Source organism: Bactrocera neohumeralis, chromosome 4 (genome assembly GCF_024586455.1).
Source record: "Bactrocera neohumeralis isolate Rockhampton chromosome 4, APGP_CSIRO_Bneo_wtdbg2-racon-allhic-juicebox.fasta_v2, whole genome shotgun sequence".
Lineage (NCBI taxonomy): Eukaryota > Metazoa > Arthropoda > Insecta > Diptera > Tephritidae > Bactrocera > Bactrocera neohumeralis.
Window position 1 is genome coordinate 90004467 of NC_065921.1, and position 14088 is coordinate 90018554.

Here is a 14088-nt window from a genome sequence, read left to right on the forward strand (position 1 = left end):
TGTAAAACTTTTCTGGTTTCTCGACAAAAAACTGCGACAATTAATATTCACAGGCTTCTCTTGAAGCCAACTGCTTTAGAAGCTTCAAAAAATCAATTTTTTTGAGAATTTTTTTGGGAGGGAAAGAAATAAATTATTACAGCGAAATTTCTAGAGTTTATAGTTATATATACATATATATATTTAAACATCATTCACTAATTTTTGGATACGAAATCTTTGATATTCTGCTTTGGGAAGCAATTAACCGATGCATCTCGCATGTGCATTTATCGTACGGCGGACAGGATGCAGGTCGCAATTTCTATCGGAAACAGAAAATTCAAAGAGGTTCATATTTTTTAATAATTTATCTTCTAGTTAAACTAAAAAAAATTCCACAAAACACTTTTTTGAAAAATTGACAAAAGTGGTTTTTGACCAAAAAAATTTTACTTTATGTTGTTTAAAAATATGTTCAAACTTGACTTTGCCCCAATTCCATACGACGTTTAGTTTTTTTTCTATCCTTCCCGCCAATTAAGAACAATCGTAAAAATGAAAAACCGAGAAATCGCGCGTCAAAATGTTCGTTTTCTGCCCAAGCGCTAATATATCTGCTTGACGCTCGGTCACTATTTCCCTTCTTTGGGGACATATTCTTATATTATTTTTAAAGAGATTTAAGCAAAAAAAAATCGATTTTTAGAATCTTCTAAAGCAGGCTCCCCCCTTAAGGGAGTTCTGCATTGACCTAAACAAATGGCAGTCCAATGGTGCAGAGTCAGGGCAGGGTCAATATTAGCAGGCTAAGTCATCAATTTCAATAAATTATTCGTATAATGTTTTCTCTTCGCCGTTAAACTGTTTGTTTCAGGTGCAAATGAATTTGTTAATAAATTTGCTTTTATTTTTATTTTTATTTGCCAAATAAAATTATGAATTTCGAAAGTGTGAGCGGTCAATTAGTCAAATTATCGCGAATATACATATGTAGCTCAATCACACACATACATACACACACGCAAAGGCACATATTTACTTAAGCAACTCAAAATTTTATTTACACAACAAAACAGCAGATTTCAATTAAACTAGCCGAAAAGTGGTGAGTGATTGTGACAAACAGCAGCGGGTTCGACGACCCGGGTGGTTTCCAACGCGCTTCATCATAATTTAATATTTTTGGAATTCAAATGAACCAAAATTGAGAAAAATTGCGTCGCACTCCCTATCTAAGCAGTGAATAAGCATATGAAGTTATAACTAAAAGATATGTGGCAGATATAAAGTCTTCTTCCCATTCGACGCACAAATTATTCACTAAGTAATCGTCAAGTTTTATCAGTTTATCAATGTTTACACAGCGCCTTGAAATGCGCCACCTTATCTAGGCATGTTTACTCTGATATGTATGCCCCGATATATCCAAGAGAGTCGGTCTACCGCTTTTAATACTCTTGTGTACAACAATCGATTCACTTGTGTCGATTTTTTATAATTTAATCAACAAATTTACATGCATAGTGGTGGTACTCACATACATACACACATATGCACACATGCTCGCTTTTGAATATATTTATTCGATTCTAAATATTGCTTTTGTAATCATTCGCAGACTTGTTTCTCCATTTTTGCATGAAAATTTTCATAAAATTCTATTAAAGCTTGTTTTGGCACAATACTCACACACACATGCACACGCATACTCTGATGTATGCATAAGCGAACGCAAACGCTGATTGCATCATCGCCGCTCAACCTCATCGCAGCATCGACAACTTCAGCAGCTGACAGCCAATGAGCTTGCGTTAACGAGCATAACATCAAAACATCACAACAGCTTCGAGCTCCCCCAGCGCCAGTGAAGCGGCGTCATCGTGGCAACGTCATTTGATCTCCGCTCCCGATATGGGCGCTCGTGTCAACACACAGTGGCTTTTACGGCCACGGATTTATGGCCTTTAATATTTTACATTGTTGACTTTGTTGTTGCTGCAGCTAGGCTGTAGCTACGCAGCTGTCTTAGGCCGTGGATACCGTAAAGCGCGTATGCTTCGCAAAAAACAAAAGCTAAAATAAAGTACGGAGCTGATGAGTAGCGATTGGTGAATGGCGACAGCTGATATATTGACGTATGTGACGTTCGTCGATTCAACACCTTCAATGTGTGAGGCGACAATCGATATTTGCTCCCTAGTGCATGTCGTGCTTACATATTGTGTGCACGCACTTAGGCGATCATTCGCATTCGCAAATGCATACCTTGACATACCTTTGTTTGCTGAAGTAAGGATGCTTGCGAAACGTGTATATGTATATACATATTTGTAAGTACGGTTAACAACACACTTGAGCACGCTACTCACTCCCCGAAGCTCATTTCCTGCTTCGGAAGAGTTATATGTATCTGTTCCTTTGGAATGAACGCCTCAAGGGTGCCAATCACTTTTACATACAGACAATGCATATGCTTAACTGAAGATAATGCATATGAGCGTATAAATATTTATGTACGGCGTTATATGCATTTAAATGTCCGTCTGTCCATCATACAATATTCGTAGTCAACAAAGCATCAGTTCTTTTAGACACACAATAGTGGTGTATTAGTGTTGTCATTTGGCATGTAACTGTTTCCATCGAGGGTTTGATATGTTGTCAGGACTCATTTATATTCTGAATGTTTTATAAGGATGACCACGATACTGAATTGCAAGGAATATGGGACTTGGCACCGCTTGACTTCTTTTTATTCTCGTACGAAAAAAATAAACTAAGAGGTCAACTTTTTCGACAGCACCAGAAGCGATTGATTCGTTCAGGTTGCATGTTTTAAAGATATAAAAGTATATTAAAAAATATTAATATAAAGAATATTAAAAAAAAAACAATAAAGCGATTTTTGATTTTTAATATTTGTTTTTGCTCTCTAATCCCGAAATATAAAATGAAAACTTCGTACGTCATGGTGAGAAGAATGTTTCTAAACAAAAAACGATCGCTTTACTTCGATAATCAAAATGAGAAAAGCTTCAAGTGCACAAGTACTGCTTCTGCTCCAACCATAACTCAAATTATTCGAAAATAAAAAATTGTTTGTAGATAAACTAATTCTTATTTTATGACTACCTCGCGCATATACATACATATACACATATGTACAATGTACATAAATATACACATATGTGCTTATATGCTCTAATATGCCTATCACTTCACACCAGGCGCTCGCTGGGGATTTTAAGAGTCTACACTTTGAGGCATTTCATGGCACTGCTTTTGGTTTAAAGAACGTACTGTCAGATACAACCAAAGGGGAAACAAACAAACATGCACAAAGCGATAAAGCAATCACTTATTGTTGTACAATCACTTGTTGTTGTGATTGTCGTAAAGGCATTTAAGAAAGCCATAAGAATATAGTAAACCTTTAAGCAAGAAAGTTTTACGATAAAAAGTGAACATAATTTTTAATTTCAAATGGAATGATTCTAAGCAGAAACTGCCACAGAAATCGTAAGGAAGAGTAGTCATTATTATTTCGCTGCAGCTCAGCTAAGCTGTTCCTAAGACACAAGAAATATTTATTTTATTATCATTTACTTTTAGGATAAACTTTACGTTAAGCCTGGAATGTGGAATGCCTGTAAAATATACATACATATGTATATGCTTTGATTTGATGGTCCTTTTCAAGGATATTATAGAAAATAATCTTTAGGAAATGTCGTAGAAAAGCAGCAAAAGCAATAGGCTATAAACCGCATAAAATTGAGGCCACTTTACTCATACAACCGCACATAAGCAAATAAATACGACCAAATCTGGAGGATAAGACAAAAAAGGTAAAATACTATTAAAGAAAGCTGCATAAAAATGTGTCGATTCACAGTGGGACAAAATTGGAAATACTCCATATAAAATATGAGTGAAAATTTCTTTTTCGCTAGCCGGAAATGAAATTTAAAAAGGCTTGACGACAATATCTTAAATAAAATTTGTTATAAGACATATATTTTGTTTAAAAGCTACTGTTGTCGAATGTGTGTAAACAAAAAAGTGTTTTCGCCAATTTAGGCCCACAGTGTTTAGAAAAGGAATTCAAAGTTTATTGCGATTTTAAATTGCTTTTGAAACTCTAAACCGCCGGCAAAGGATCAGTAAGAATGTCTTATGACTATCGCTACCAGCCCTCAATCGATTGCGGCGAAGAAGCTATGGCTTACGGTTCAAAGGAGCTGCTTGTAAGTTCTTCGTCGCTTACACCGCTCGCCACTTTAGCAATCCTGATGCCAGTGCTAATGTTATTGGCGTTTGAAGAAACGAAATGTAAATGGCCGCACATAATCAACACGAACTTGCCACACACACACACATATATACAGATACAGGCAAGCAGCAACCCTTCGGCCGAGACAAAGCCGTGACAACGAGATGAGTCAGCGTTCGCATGCGGCGCTGCCACCCCCGAAATACCGCCCATTTCCTATACCGCTGACATCAACGGCAGGAAGAAGCTCAGACGGCTGCCGGCAGTTTGAAGAACCAAGTTAGTAGTTGTAGCCGTTCGTATGGCTGTTATTGACAATGAAATACAAGGCTTGGTGGGTAGCCGGCTTGCTGCTGGCCGTCGACGGTATTTACCCAAAATGCTCCCTTAGGCGTCATATGCGACTTTGGCTGCGCAAGAGTGCTATGCGGAACCAGAGAGTTCGATACGCACAAACTCGGTTTTTTATCGCCAACAATAGTAGAACCAGCTGGATTTGCAACGGTGGTGCTCGACTATGTGTGCTCTTTCCTCGTTCCTTTCACACCATGAAGGAAGTTTTTGGTGTGATATGCAAAGCAAAGACTAAAGGACAACAACAAACGCCCAAAAATGTAATTTTCTTAATGCCAATTTAATGACAGCAGCGTTATGCCAGCAAAAGCTTAGTGGCAAAGCCAACGAACATGAAATAAAAACTGTTAATAGCAGTTAGCGCTGCAGCCTAAATTAGCCGCTGACGGCTTGCTCTTTGAACATTCAGTAGTTTCGGTATCAGCTTTTATTGGGTGTTCGCGGGCAGTCACAGCTTAAAACCAGTTCGCCACATTTTCAAAACTATAATTATGCCTTTAGCAAAACAATTATATTATATGCAAACGATGTAGATCTGTACATATCTATGCACACACATATGTATGTGTTATATAGCATTGTAGAGTTTATGAAATAATTACTGATTTGGACGGAAGTGAGTCACTTTTAATCACTGTACCATGGCAACGATGCATGAAGTAAGACGCAATCACTAAGCAAAGGTTCCAACTGAATAAACAAGCCCGTCTCGCTTCAACATGAAAGGAAATACGTTGGGTTACAGCATGGTGATAAGTGGTAGAATGAAGAGCGCGGCATGACCTCTCCACTGAATATTTTTCTAGTAATTGGAAGAAAATATGTTTCGAATCTCAATATTTTCTTTGCTGTATTTCGAGTTCCGCTTATTTCGGAAGCAGATTTACTATTTACTTTGATAATGCCTATTATTATTACTGTTTCGTTTGTCTTATTAAATTCTACAAAACCTCTAGAATATTGTCCTAATTTTTGAAGTTGATCCGAGTAATAATTTCGAAGATTTGCCTTGAGAATTTGTGCGTTAAGTGCGCCGTCTTTGAACGCGTTTTTCTCTAAACTGTGTTTTAAAGTCGGACACGATTTCTCGAAAAGTTATGATTTAGTTCGAATTGTGTATACATCTTTAAAATAACATTATCTAGTTATTCAACGAAGGACTTTTTGTTTCATTACAATATATTTTCGTCCAAGTTTGAGAAAAAAATGAAAATTTTAATATTTTTTTATTTCCTTCGTTAAAAAATGAGATTTATATATGTATTAACGGAATATGTTTCGTTTTTTAATATAAGATGAACCAATAATCAGTTATGCTGTTCACGTCGAGAGCACTCCTTTTGTGAGACACCCAGGGAGATGAGGTCTCAACGGCTGAATTTTCAACATTTTTATGTCAAAATTTCAGGAGACATTATTTAAATATGTACCTTTGATTGCCATATTATATTTTTTAAATATATGATTACTTATATTGACAAAAAATCGTTAAAATATCTTTTTTTTACCTCTGAAACCCACCTAACCCCTTAAGTATAACCGCTCAGAATATTGTAGAATTTCCAATAATTGCAGAGCTTTTTGATAGGAATACGAAGGAAACTAACGAAAGAGCACTACATTATTTTACTATGCTTCGCATCTGCGGCTCAAAAGCTCGTTTTTATAGAAAAAAATGCACCAGCAAAGCAAAGGTGTTGATTTGTTAAACGAATTTTAACCAAAATCTGTAGTCTTTCAGACTATAATTTCAGCTGAATCAAGTGAGATTTTACTAACTTAATATAGCTATATTGGATAAAGTAATTTCATGCTATCAATACTAAATTTTATTGATTATTAAAGCAAGCGACGGATATTTTACGCGTACAGCTCACGCTACACACACCGGCGACACACCCACCACCGGCACATAACAACACCGAATACGTACACACACCACATATATATACACATGTATCATTAGCCAGCTGGCGAACTGGGCAGGGCCCCCGGCAACGACCCTACAACCAGAATGAAATAAACGCTTTGTATATAAATTGGTGTAAAATGGCAGGGCATGAGTGTAGTTAATAAAAGGCTTTATACATACACACAGCCAGACGTACATACATATATGTATGTATGTACAAGGAGATAGATGTTAACAAATGAAAGCCAAAAGAATATTATTTGTTAATATTCTTTGAGTCAATGGTGTTTTTATTGTTATTGCGACTATTTGTAATTTTGACAAGTGGGAACGAACACAAACACAACAACAATGTGATTGACAATAACACGTTATAATGCCTGAAATGTTTGACAGTTATTGATTTTCACGTCACCACAAATAATATGTATGTATGTAATTTTATTGGTGGCATTGGTTAATTAGTCCAACCAATGCTTTTAAGAATCAAAAATAAAAATATTATTTATAATGAATAAAATAATAAATAAAATGAAAATTTTTGCATTTAAATGAGATCTTCACTGTGGGCATCAAATTTATTCAACCATCGAAGGCATTTAAACCCATCGACGATTCATCAAAGATGCTTTCTTAAGTGAAGCAATGGAAGGGCTTATTTCTCAGTGCGTAGACGCACACACATACAATAGTAGTAGTACAGCAGGCGTAATGAATTTTCCGATAATTAAATGTTTTGAAATCCATAGTGAATAAGAAACAATAGGTCGTTCCTCATTCGGTTTTAAACGCATAAGGCTTCAGACAGATATGTATGTATGCAAAGCATAAAGCATGTGGCGCTGGTGGGTGGGTGGTAGTGGCTGGCGGGAGTTTATCTAAACTTAAGTGAGAGTGAACTTTTAACCGCATTCCAAGTGTTTATATGTATAGTGCCTGCGGGCAAGCATTAGCTGGAGGAAATCAAGAGGCGGTGCGGAGCAGCAAACATGCAGGAAGCGGTGATATGCAGCATCTGGAAGTACGTACATGCATACGGAATTAATTGCTCGCACGAAGTACAACGCAGATGCAATCTAACAGTATTTTCATTCATCCGACCAACCATCCACCCCTTCAACTATTCCGTCATCCACTCAGCTTCTCTTGCCGGTCTGTCAATTCGACTGTCTACTAATTGTAGTGCCGAAGTGAGCCGTAACGCCAGGCGAAATACATCTGTATTTGCCGTTCGATGCCAATCATTCTCTTACACATCAGTTTTCGACGCGCCGATGGCAAACAGACGGCAAGTGTGAAGGAAGCTGGGAGTCATTGTGTCCAGGCAATAGACGAGTGGAAAACTCGATGGCGCGCCTGCTGTTGTATTACCAATTGCGTTTTGAGTTCGCTGACGAAGGTGAAAGGATTTATAGGTAATTTTTTCGATACAAAGATGCCGGCAACATAGCACGCGGTTTAGTTAGACTGCAAGGACTGCTTTACTTGTAGAGCTATGAAGTCCCATACCATGATCAAATGAAGAAATACCCATTCACACTCATGTTTTGACGTTCTCTTTACCTAGAAATATCTGCAGAGTTCCATATTATATTGCTTCGATTCAAAGTTAGGCAATACTTAGTACGACTAACGCTTTATATTTGTAAATGAGTGAGATTTCATTCGTTTTTAGAGGACAAAGTTTTGGATTCAAACAAATGGAATCATATTTGATGAGCTTTATACATGGAACTGGTGGAAGCATTCTTTATTTTTAAAAGCAGCTTTATGGGTATATTTTTGTTTAGAAATTTGAAAAAAAAATTTTATTCATAATTTGATGGTTTAGATGTTCAAAAATATCACCCTAAAAGGATTTTTCAAAAGTCAAATTAAACCAGTAAAGGTTAGGCATCTAGACCAGAATACCCCATTTGTACAAGCATTTGCTCTCTAATCCTTAGAAGCCATATCACACATTTGTTTCTCGATCTAAATGTCAAGAGAGTAGTCATGACACAAACACCTATAAATACTGCCTTTATAGGAACAAAACCCGAGGGCGGCCAGAATTCCTAATCAAATGATGTTATCAGCGTTTGTTTACTTATAAATTGCTTACACAATATTGCGTGCCTTCAGAACAGCAACAATTTTTTAATCTAAATATTAACACAAATAATAAACAATACAAATATAGAAACTAAATAGAAGGCAGTTTAAGAGAGAGCACGCGGGAAAGAAGAACCAAAGCAGTGTTGGAAAACGCAAAAATAGTGGCAGAAGCAACATAAGAACCGCGAAAGCGACAGGTGGTGACTAACAGACGGCCAGACAGACAGACAGACAACGAGTGACATGTTTTCACACTAACCCCTTGCCCAAACTGAAAATGTAAATTGTTGTTTTTTCGCTGCGCGTGTGCGCGGGCGTGTGTGGCGAGTATGGTATGTACATACATATGTAAGGGGGCCACCATGTGGAGCGCATGACATCAGATGAGCAGCCGCGTACGAGTAAAGCGAATAAAATAAAAGCAATTGAATATCATATGGCAACTTAATTATGGGAATCTAACGGCATGAATATTACCTGAAAGTGAAAATAGTAAATAAACGTTTCGATACAATGTAAAAATATTATTTATTGGGGGCATGCAGCAAAATAAGAACATTATTAATATTTTGTAAAGGGGTGTGACTTTTTCAATATTCTTATTTGTTGTTATCCGTAATGAATTCGGCTTCTCGTATAATTTGTTTCGTCTTATTGAGGTTTCTTTTCTTCGTGCCAAAGTCGGAAAACCTATTTATTTTCTAAGTAAATAAAAAAGCAATTAAGTTTGCATTAATATCACGTTATGCACGAAAAACGCAAAAGACACACACAAACAACAGCTCAACAAGCGAAATTAATAAGAAGAAAAAGCGCTTTATTTATTGAAATCATTTTCAGCCAAAGCTTTTCCGAATAATTCCCAATGCGCAAAAGAATTGTTATATTTATTATTCATATCCACAACACTGGTCAACAAATTTTTTTTTTTGCTTTTTGAAAATGGATTTTAATTAATATATTCTTGTTATATTTGGGTAGTCGAAAAAGTCTTTTCGTATTTCGAAATTTCCAGAACGGGAGCGACCTAACCATTGTTGTGCCAAACGAAGTGTTACAGCATCGATTCCGTAAACTTCACAAATTTATTGGTGGCTTGCGTGGCATTTTTCGCTTTTTTATATAAAAATTTTAAAATACAGCGAATTTCTTCATTCCTTTCACTTTGAACAGCTGTAACTTTTTTTCAACTTCCCCGAATTTAAGGTTTTTTGGTTAAAATCTCACCTTTCCAACACTATATGGTATGACAGAATGTGATTGGTAGCACTTGATATATACGACTACAACGACATTTATTGACAAAACACGAAAAGGCTTTTCGACTACCCAATATTTTATGATGCCTATTGTTAGAATGAATCCTAATGGTGATCTGAGACTCTTAATAAATTTTTATATGAAAATTTTGTGTCCATTTTTATTGAAATGAATTTTTCTATTTTCATAAAAGCTAAACAGAACTTTTTTATTTTTATTATTTTTTGAAGCAACAAAAATAAGGTTTGTATAACCGGTGCCAAAAAATGCTGTTGACCGGTGTTACAGAAGGTGGCCATGCTCGCTTTATTTGTCATTGAAAATGCGCTCAAGAACAACACATTTGTATTATGTATATATTGAAAATTTGTGAAAATATATGCAATAATTTATAGCACACCCATTGCAAAATATATGCACACATCCATACGTGCGCATGAAAAGAAAAAAATGCGAAAAACGTCTCTATAGTACTTGTATTCTAAATGTACGCACATCGACAACATTTATAAATATATCCTGTCATATATAGACCGATCTGTATCTTTGTATGTCATGTGTAATTCTAGTCGTCATAAAAGTTCCACACGAGTATGAATTAGCCATAGAAGACTACCTTGCGTACCCCTTTTGCGCCATTATATAACAATAACAATAACAGAAATCATAATAGCCACAAATAGTGCGGAAAATTTATTACGGACGGACTGAAAAGCGCGAGTACTGCGACCGATCAGCAGCAAAACTTCTCATGGGCATATGTATGTATGTATGAATTTGTATGGGTAACGTGTCTGAGTGTAGGTTTGCGCTACAGGTGGTAATTCAACGACAAAACAAATCAGAACCAAATCATATACAAAACAGTTAAAAGCGAATTCAAAAGCAGAGCGTTCATTGTTGCTTCATCGCAACCGCATAACCGCGCAACCGCTCCATCGCTCAGATAACTGCCATGAACACATATACATTGCGCACTCACGATTTCTTTATGTGTGTATGCGATTAGCTCGAGTTGCCGCTTTGAAGAAAAGTTGCCGCGCCAAAACAAAGGTAAGCCCGGCTCCGAGTTGAGGCGGCGCGAACCGCACTGAATGGCAAAGTAATTGAGTTAGAAAAAACGGGCATTGCCAGCAAAGGCGGTACGGCTGCATGGCAAAATTAGCAGAGAGTTAAAGGCAAAAAGCATATCAAGAAAGAATGGGTGAATGAATTTTTACAAAACATTTGCAACGGTGCGTTCGCAGTCAGATAAACAAACAAACCTTTACAAATTATTACAGTGGCTCTACACACACAGACGAAACACACTTTTGAGTTTGCACGAGCTCAAAATTAGGCCGTCCGAGCACATATACTCACATATGTATATACCACACAAACGGCTGTCTGACCATTGAGCGCGATTCGTATGGGTATGCTAATGTGGAACGCGTACACGGAGAGAAATCGAAACTCTCCACCTTCGCGATGCTTTAATTTTAACAGAGAAGAGGATCGTTTGTGGAATTGGCTTATAATGATTATTATGCAAGAAAGAACACCCATGTTGTGTCAACAACAAGATACCAAGACCGCGTAAGATTGATATTATCTTTACTGGCGTAGACACCGCTAACGCGATTATTGCCGAGTTAACAACAGCGCGCCAGTCGTTTCTTTTTTTCGCCACGTGGCACCAATTGCAGATTCTAAGCGAAGCCAGGTCCTTCTCCATCTGATCTTTTCAGCTGGAGTTTTTTCGTCCATTCGGACAACATGACCTACCCAGCCTTCACTCCACTATGGCAATGTCGTCGTATATCTCATACTGCTCATAGTTCCATCGAATGTGATATTCGCCGTGGCCAACGCGCAAAGGACCATAAATCTTTCGCGGAACCTTTCTCTCGAAATCTCATAACGTCGACTCATCCGATGTTGTCATCGTCCATGCCTCCGATATTAGTGTTAACAAAATTATAATATGGAAGAGAAGAGCCGATCCTCTTAAGTCAGCCAGAGAATGAAGAATATGGTGTGGATAGGTCTTGAAAGCTTGTAGGAAAACGATTCAATGAAGCTCAACTTTTCAGACGAATTAGCATCAAAACTCGACTGGCATTTGCAAAGTTCACAGACACAAACGAGCGTAATTTTGGAAAAACGTGTTTTTGAGTAACGAAACCAAGATAAATAGGATGGGTCCAGCTGGAAAAACAATTGTACGTCGTGCACAAGATCAAATCATTAACCCTAGGTATACCAGAAACCCGTTAAGCACGATGTAAATATCATGGTCTGGGGGGCGTTTTAATGGCATGGCGTCGGGTTCACATAAATGGGGAAAATATACCGGTGTCAGTATGTGGATATACTGGAGCCATTCACATTTGAATCCATGTCAAGGGGTAATTAAAAATTGTGGATAATTTTCGAGTTAGTCTCCAATTTTTTTCAGTGCATTTACCTTTTGTTTATTCCATCGCACAACTTTTTATGACACTTTTCATTCAGTGTTATTTGCTGTTCGAAAACGTCCGAAATTTGCATACGCATCCACTTCCGCTCTTTTCACCTTTCGGGAAGCAACGGCAACGGCATCGGTCCACATTTTATATTCGCAAAGTCTGTCAAAGTTACTCGATTATTATGCTAATATAAGTACATACATATGTATGTGCATATAGCCCGCAATCCGCAAACATAGCGGACATGTTGCTATGTATGGAAGCAAATGTACTCGTTTAAGCGGCTCAAATTGTCTGTGCGGTTTGCGGCGAGAATATTGTGGGTCTATGTGGCAATCAGTTCCAATATGCACTAAGTATTTCATTAAGCGCAATGCAAAGTAGGTGAATAAGTACATATGTATGTATGAACACAAGTGTCCATATTTACACAGAAATGGGAATGATATATACTATATCTATGTGCATATATGTGAAAGTGTGTGGCTACTACGAAGTGTTTTAGGCAATTAGCTTGCGGAATTCGGCACATTTGACTTATGTAAGTATGTATATGAGCTCGTTCTATGAAAAAAATCGGTGGCTCGTAACTTCAGCGTTCCTTCGATAATCAATTTCTGACAGGATTTCAATTGGATATTTACACAGAGAGTACTTTTCGCTACTTATTATGGGTTTAGTTACAATAATTTCGCCTAAGTGCATATTTTCTTAGAGCAACAAATACAACAATATCAGAAAGAAATATGATTTCGTCACGATTTAAATGAAAATAAAGGGTTTGTTTTCGTTTGACCCTTTTCTAGGGTAAAGACTGAAATTTCATACACATACATATTTATGATTTCGACAATTTATATGATATAAAATATGCTTTTTGATAATCAGTAGTCTTTTTATTTATTTAAAAAGAATTGTGGGAAAGTACTCACCATTTGGCAGTCGTTTCTAGGCGCAGCTCATGATAGGATGAGGTAAATTGAAATTTGGCGGCCCGTTTATTGACGCGCTGCAAACGCTTCCAAACGCTGCCCATGACGCTGGCAGCTGCCGCGGAGGTGGTCTGCAGGTGCTGCAGGGCACTAACCGTCGACGGTTCGGAGGCGGCAAAAGATACAAGAAATCAGCACCAAAGTAAAGGCGCTGAGCGGCGGCGAGTTGAGCGGTTTAAAGATTTCGGCGCTGGAGCTAAGGGTGTTGTTGGTTTTTCTACTCCTTGGGTGACCACAATTATATATAATTAAAATATTTTTTTTTACAAGTCTGTTAGATTTTCGGTTTTCACGGCTTTGATTTATTTGTTACTAGCTGTACACCTGCTGTGACTATGCGGTGTTCTTCAATTTTTATTTTTATGATTTTACTTGCGTCGGTTTTCAAAGATACTTTGCCGATACTATTCCACAAAACTATCGAAAAATAATTTTTATTTTCGTAAATGGGTAATGAAACGCTGAAGAAGAGAATTATGTACGCATGTTAAGATATGCTCAAGTTGCGCGTTAATTAACTACGATTTGCACAACAACAACGACATCAACTAAATTCCCATACACAACTGCACCATGTACGTTACGGACGTCGCGTGTGAACAACTCTGCTGCTGACTACTCGCTGTGACGCGTTCTTTGTCTAAAACAAGAAAATAAAGAACTATCAAGCTACAACCAGCGAAGAAAGGGTGCTTCTATCTAAGTATTTAGTATACGATTTAAGTCACAGCAGTTCCGTCACAGCAGTCCGCCTCTGCCTTTTCTTAT

The 14088-nt window shown here is 37.3% G+C and overlaps 1 protein-coding gene across 10 annotated transcripts in view; it reads right to left on the reverse strand.

Annotated features, from left to right (window-relative positions):
• Positions 1-14088, reverse strand: part of LOC126757576 (EH domain-binding protein 1) — a 33393-nt gene that overhangs the window by 16288 nt on the left and 3017 nt on the right. For 8 of the 10 annotated variants that reach the window (XM_050471576.1, XM_050471585.1, XM_050471586.1 and 5 more), the window contains exon 2: positions 13261-13737. In XM_050471576.1, the coding sequence (XP_050327533.1) occupies positions 13261-13364 (104 nt within the window). In that variant the 5' untranslated portion in view covers positions 13365-13737. Of the gene's footprint in view, positions 1-13260; positions 13782-14088 lie in introns of all 10 variants that reach the window. The other 2 variants (XM_050471578.1, XM_050471580.1) reach the window with 1 other exon arrangement.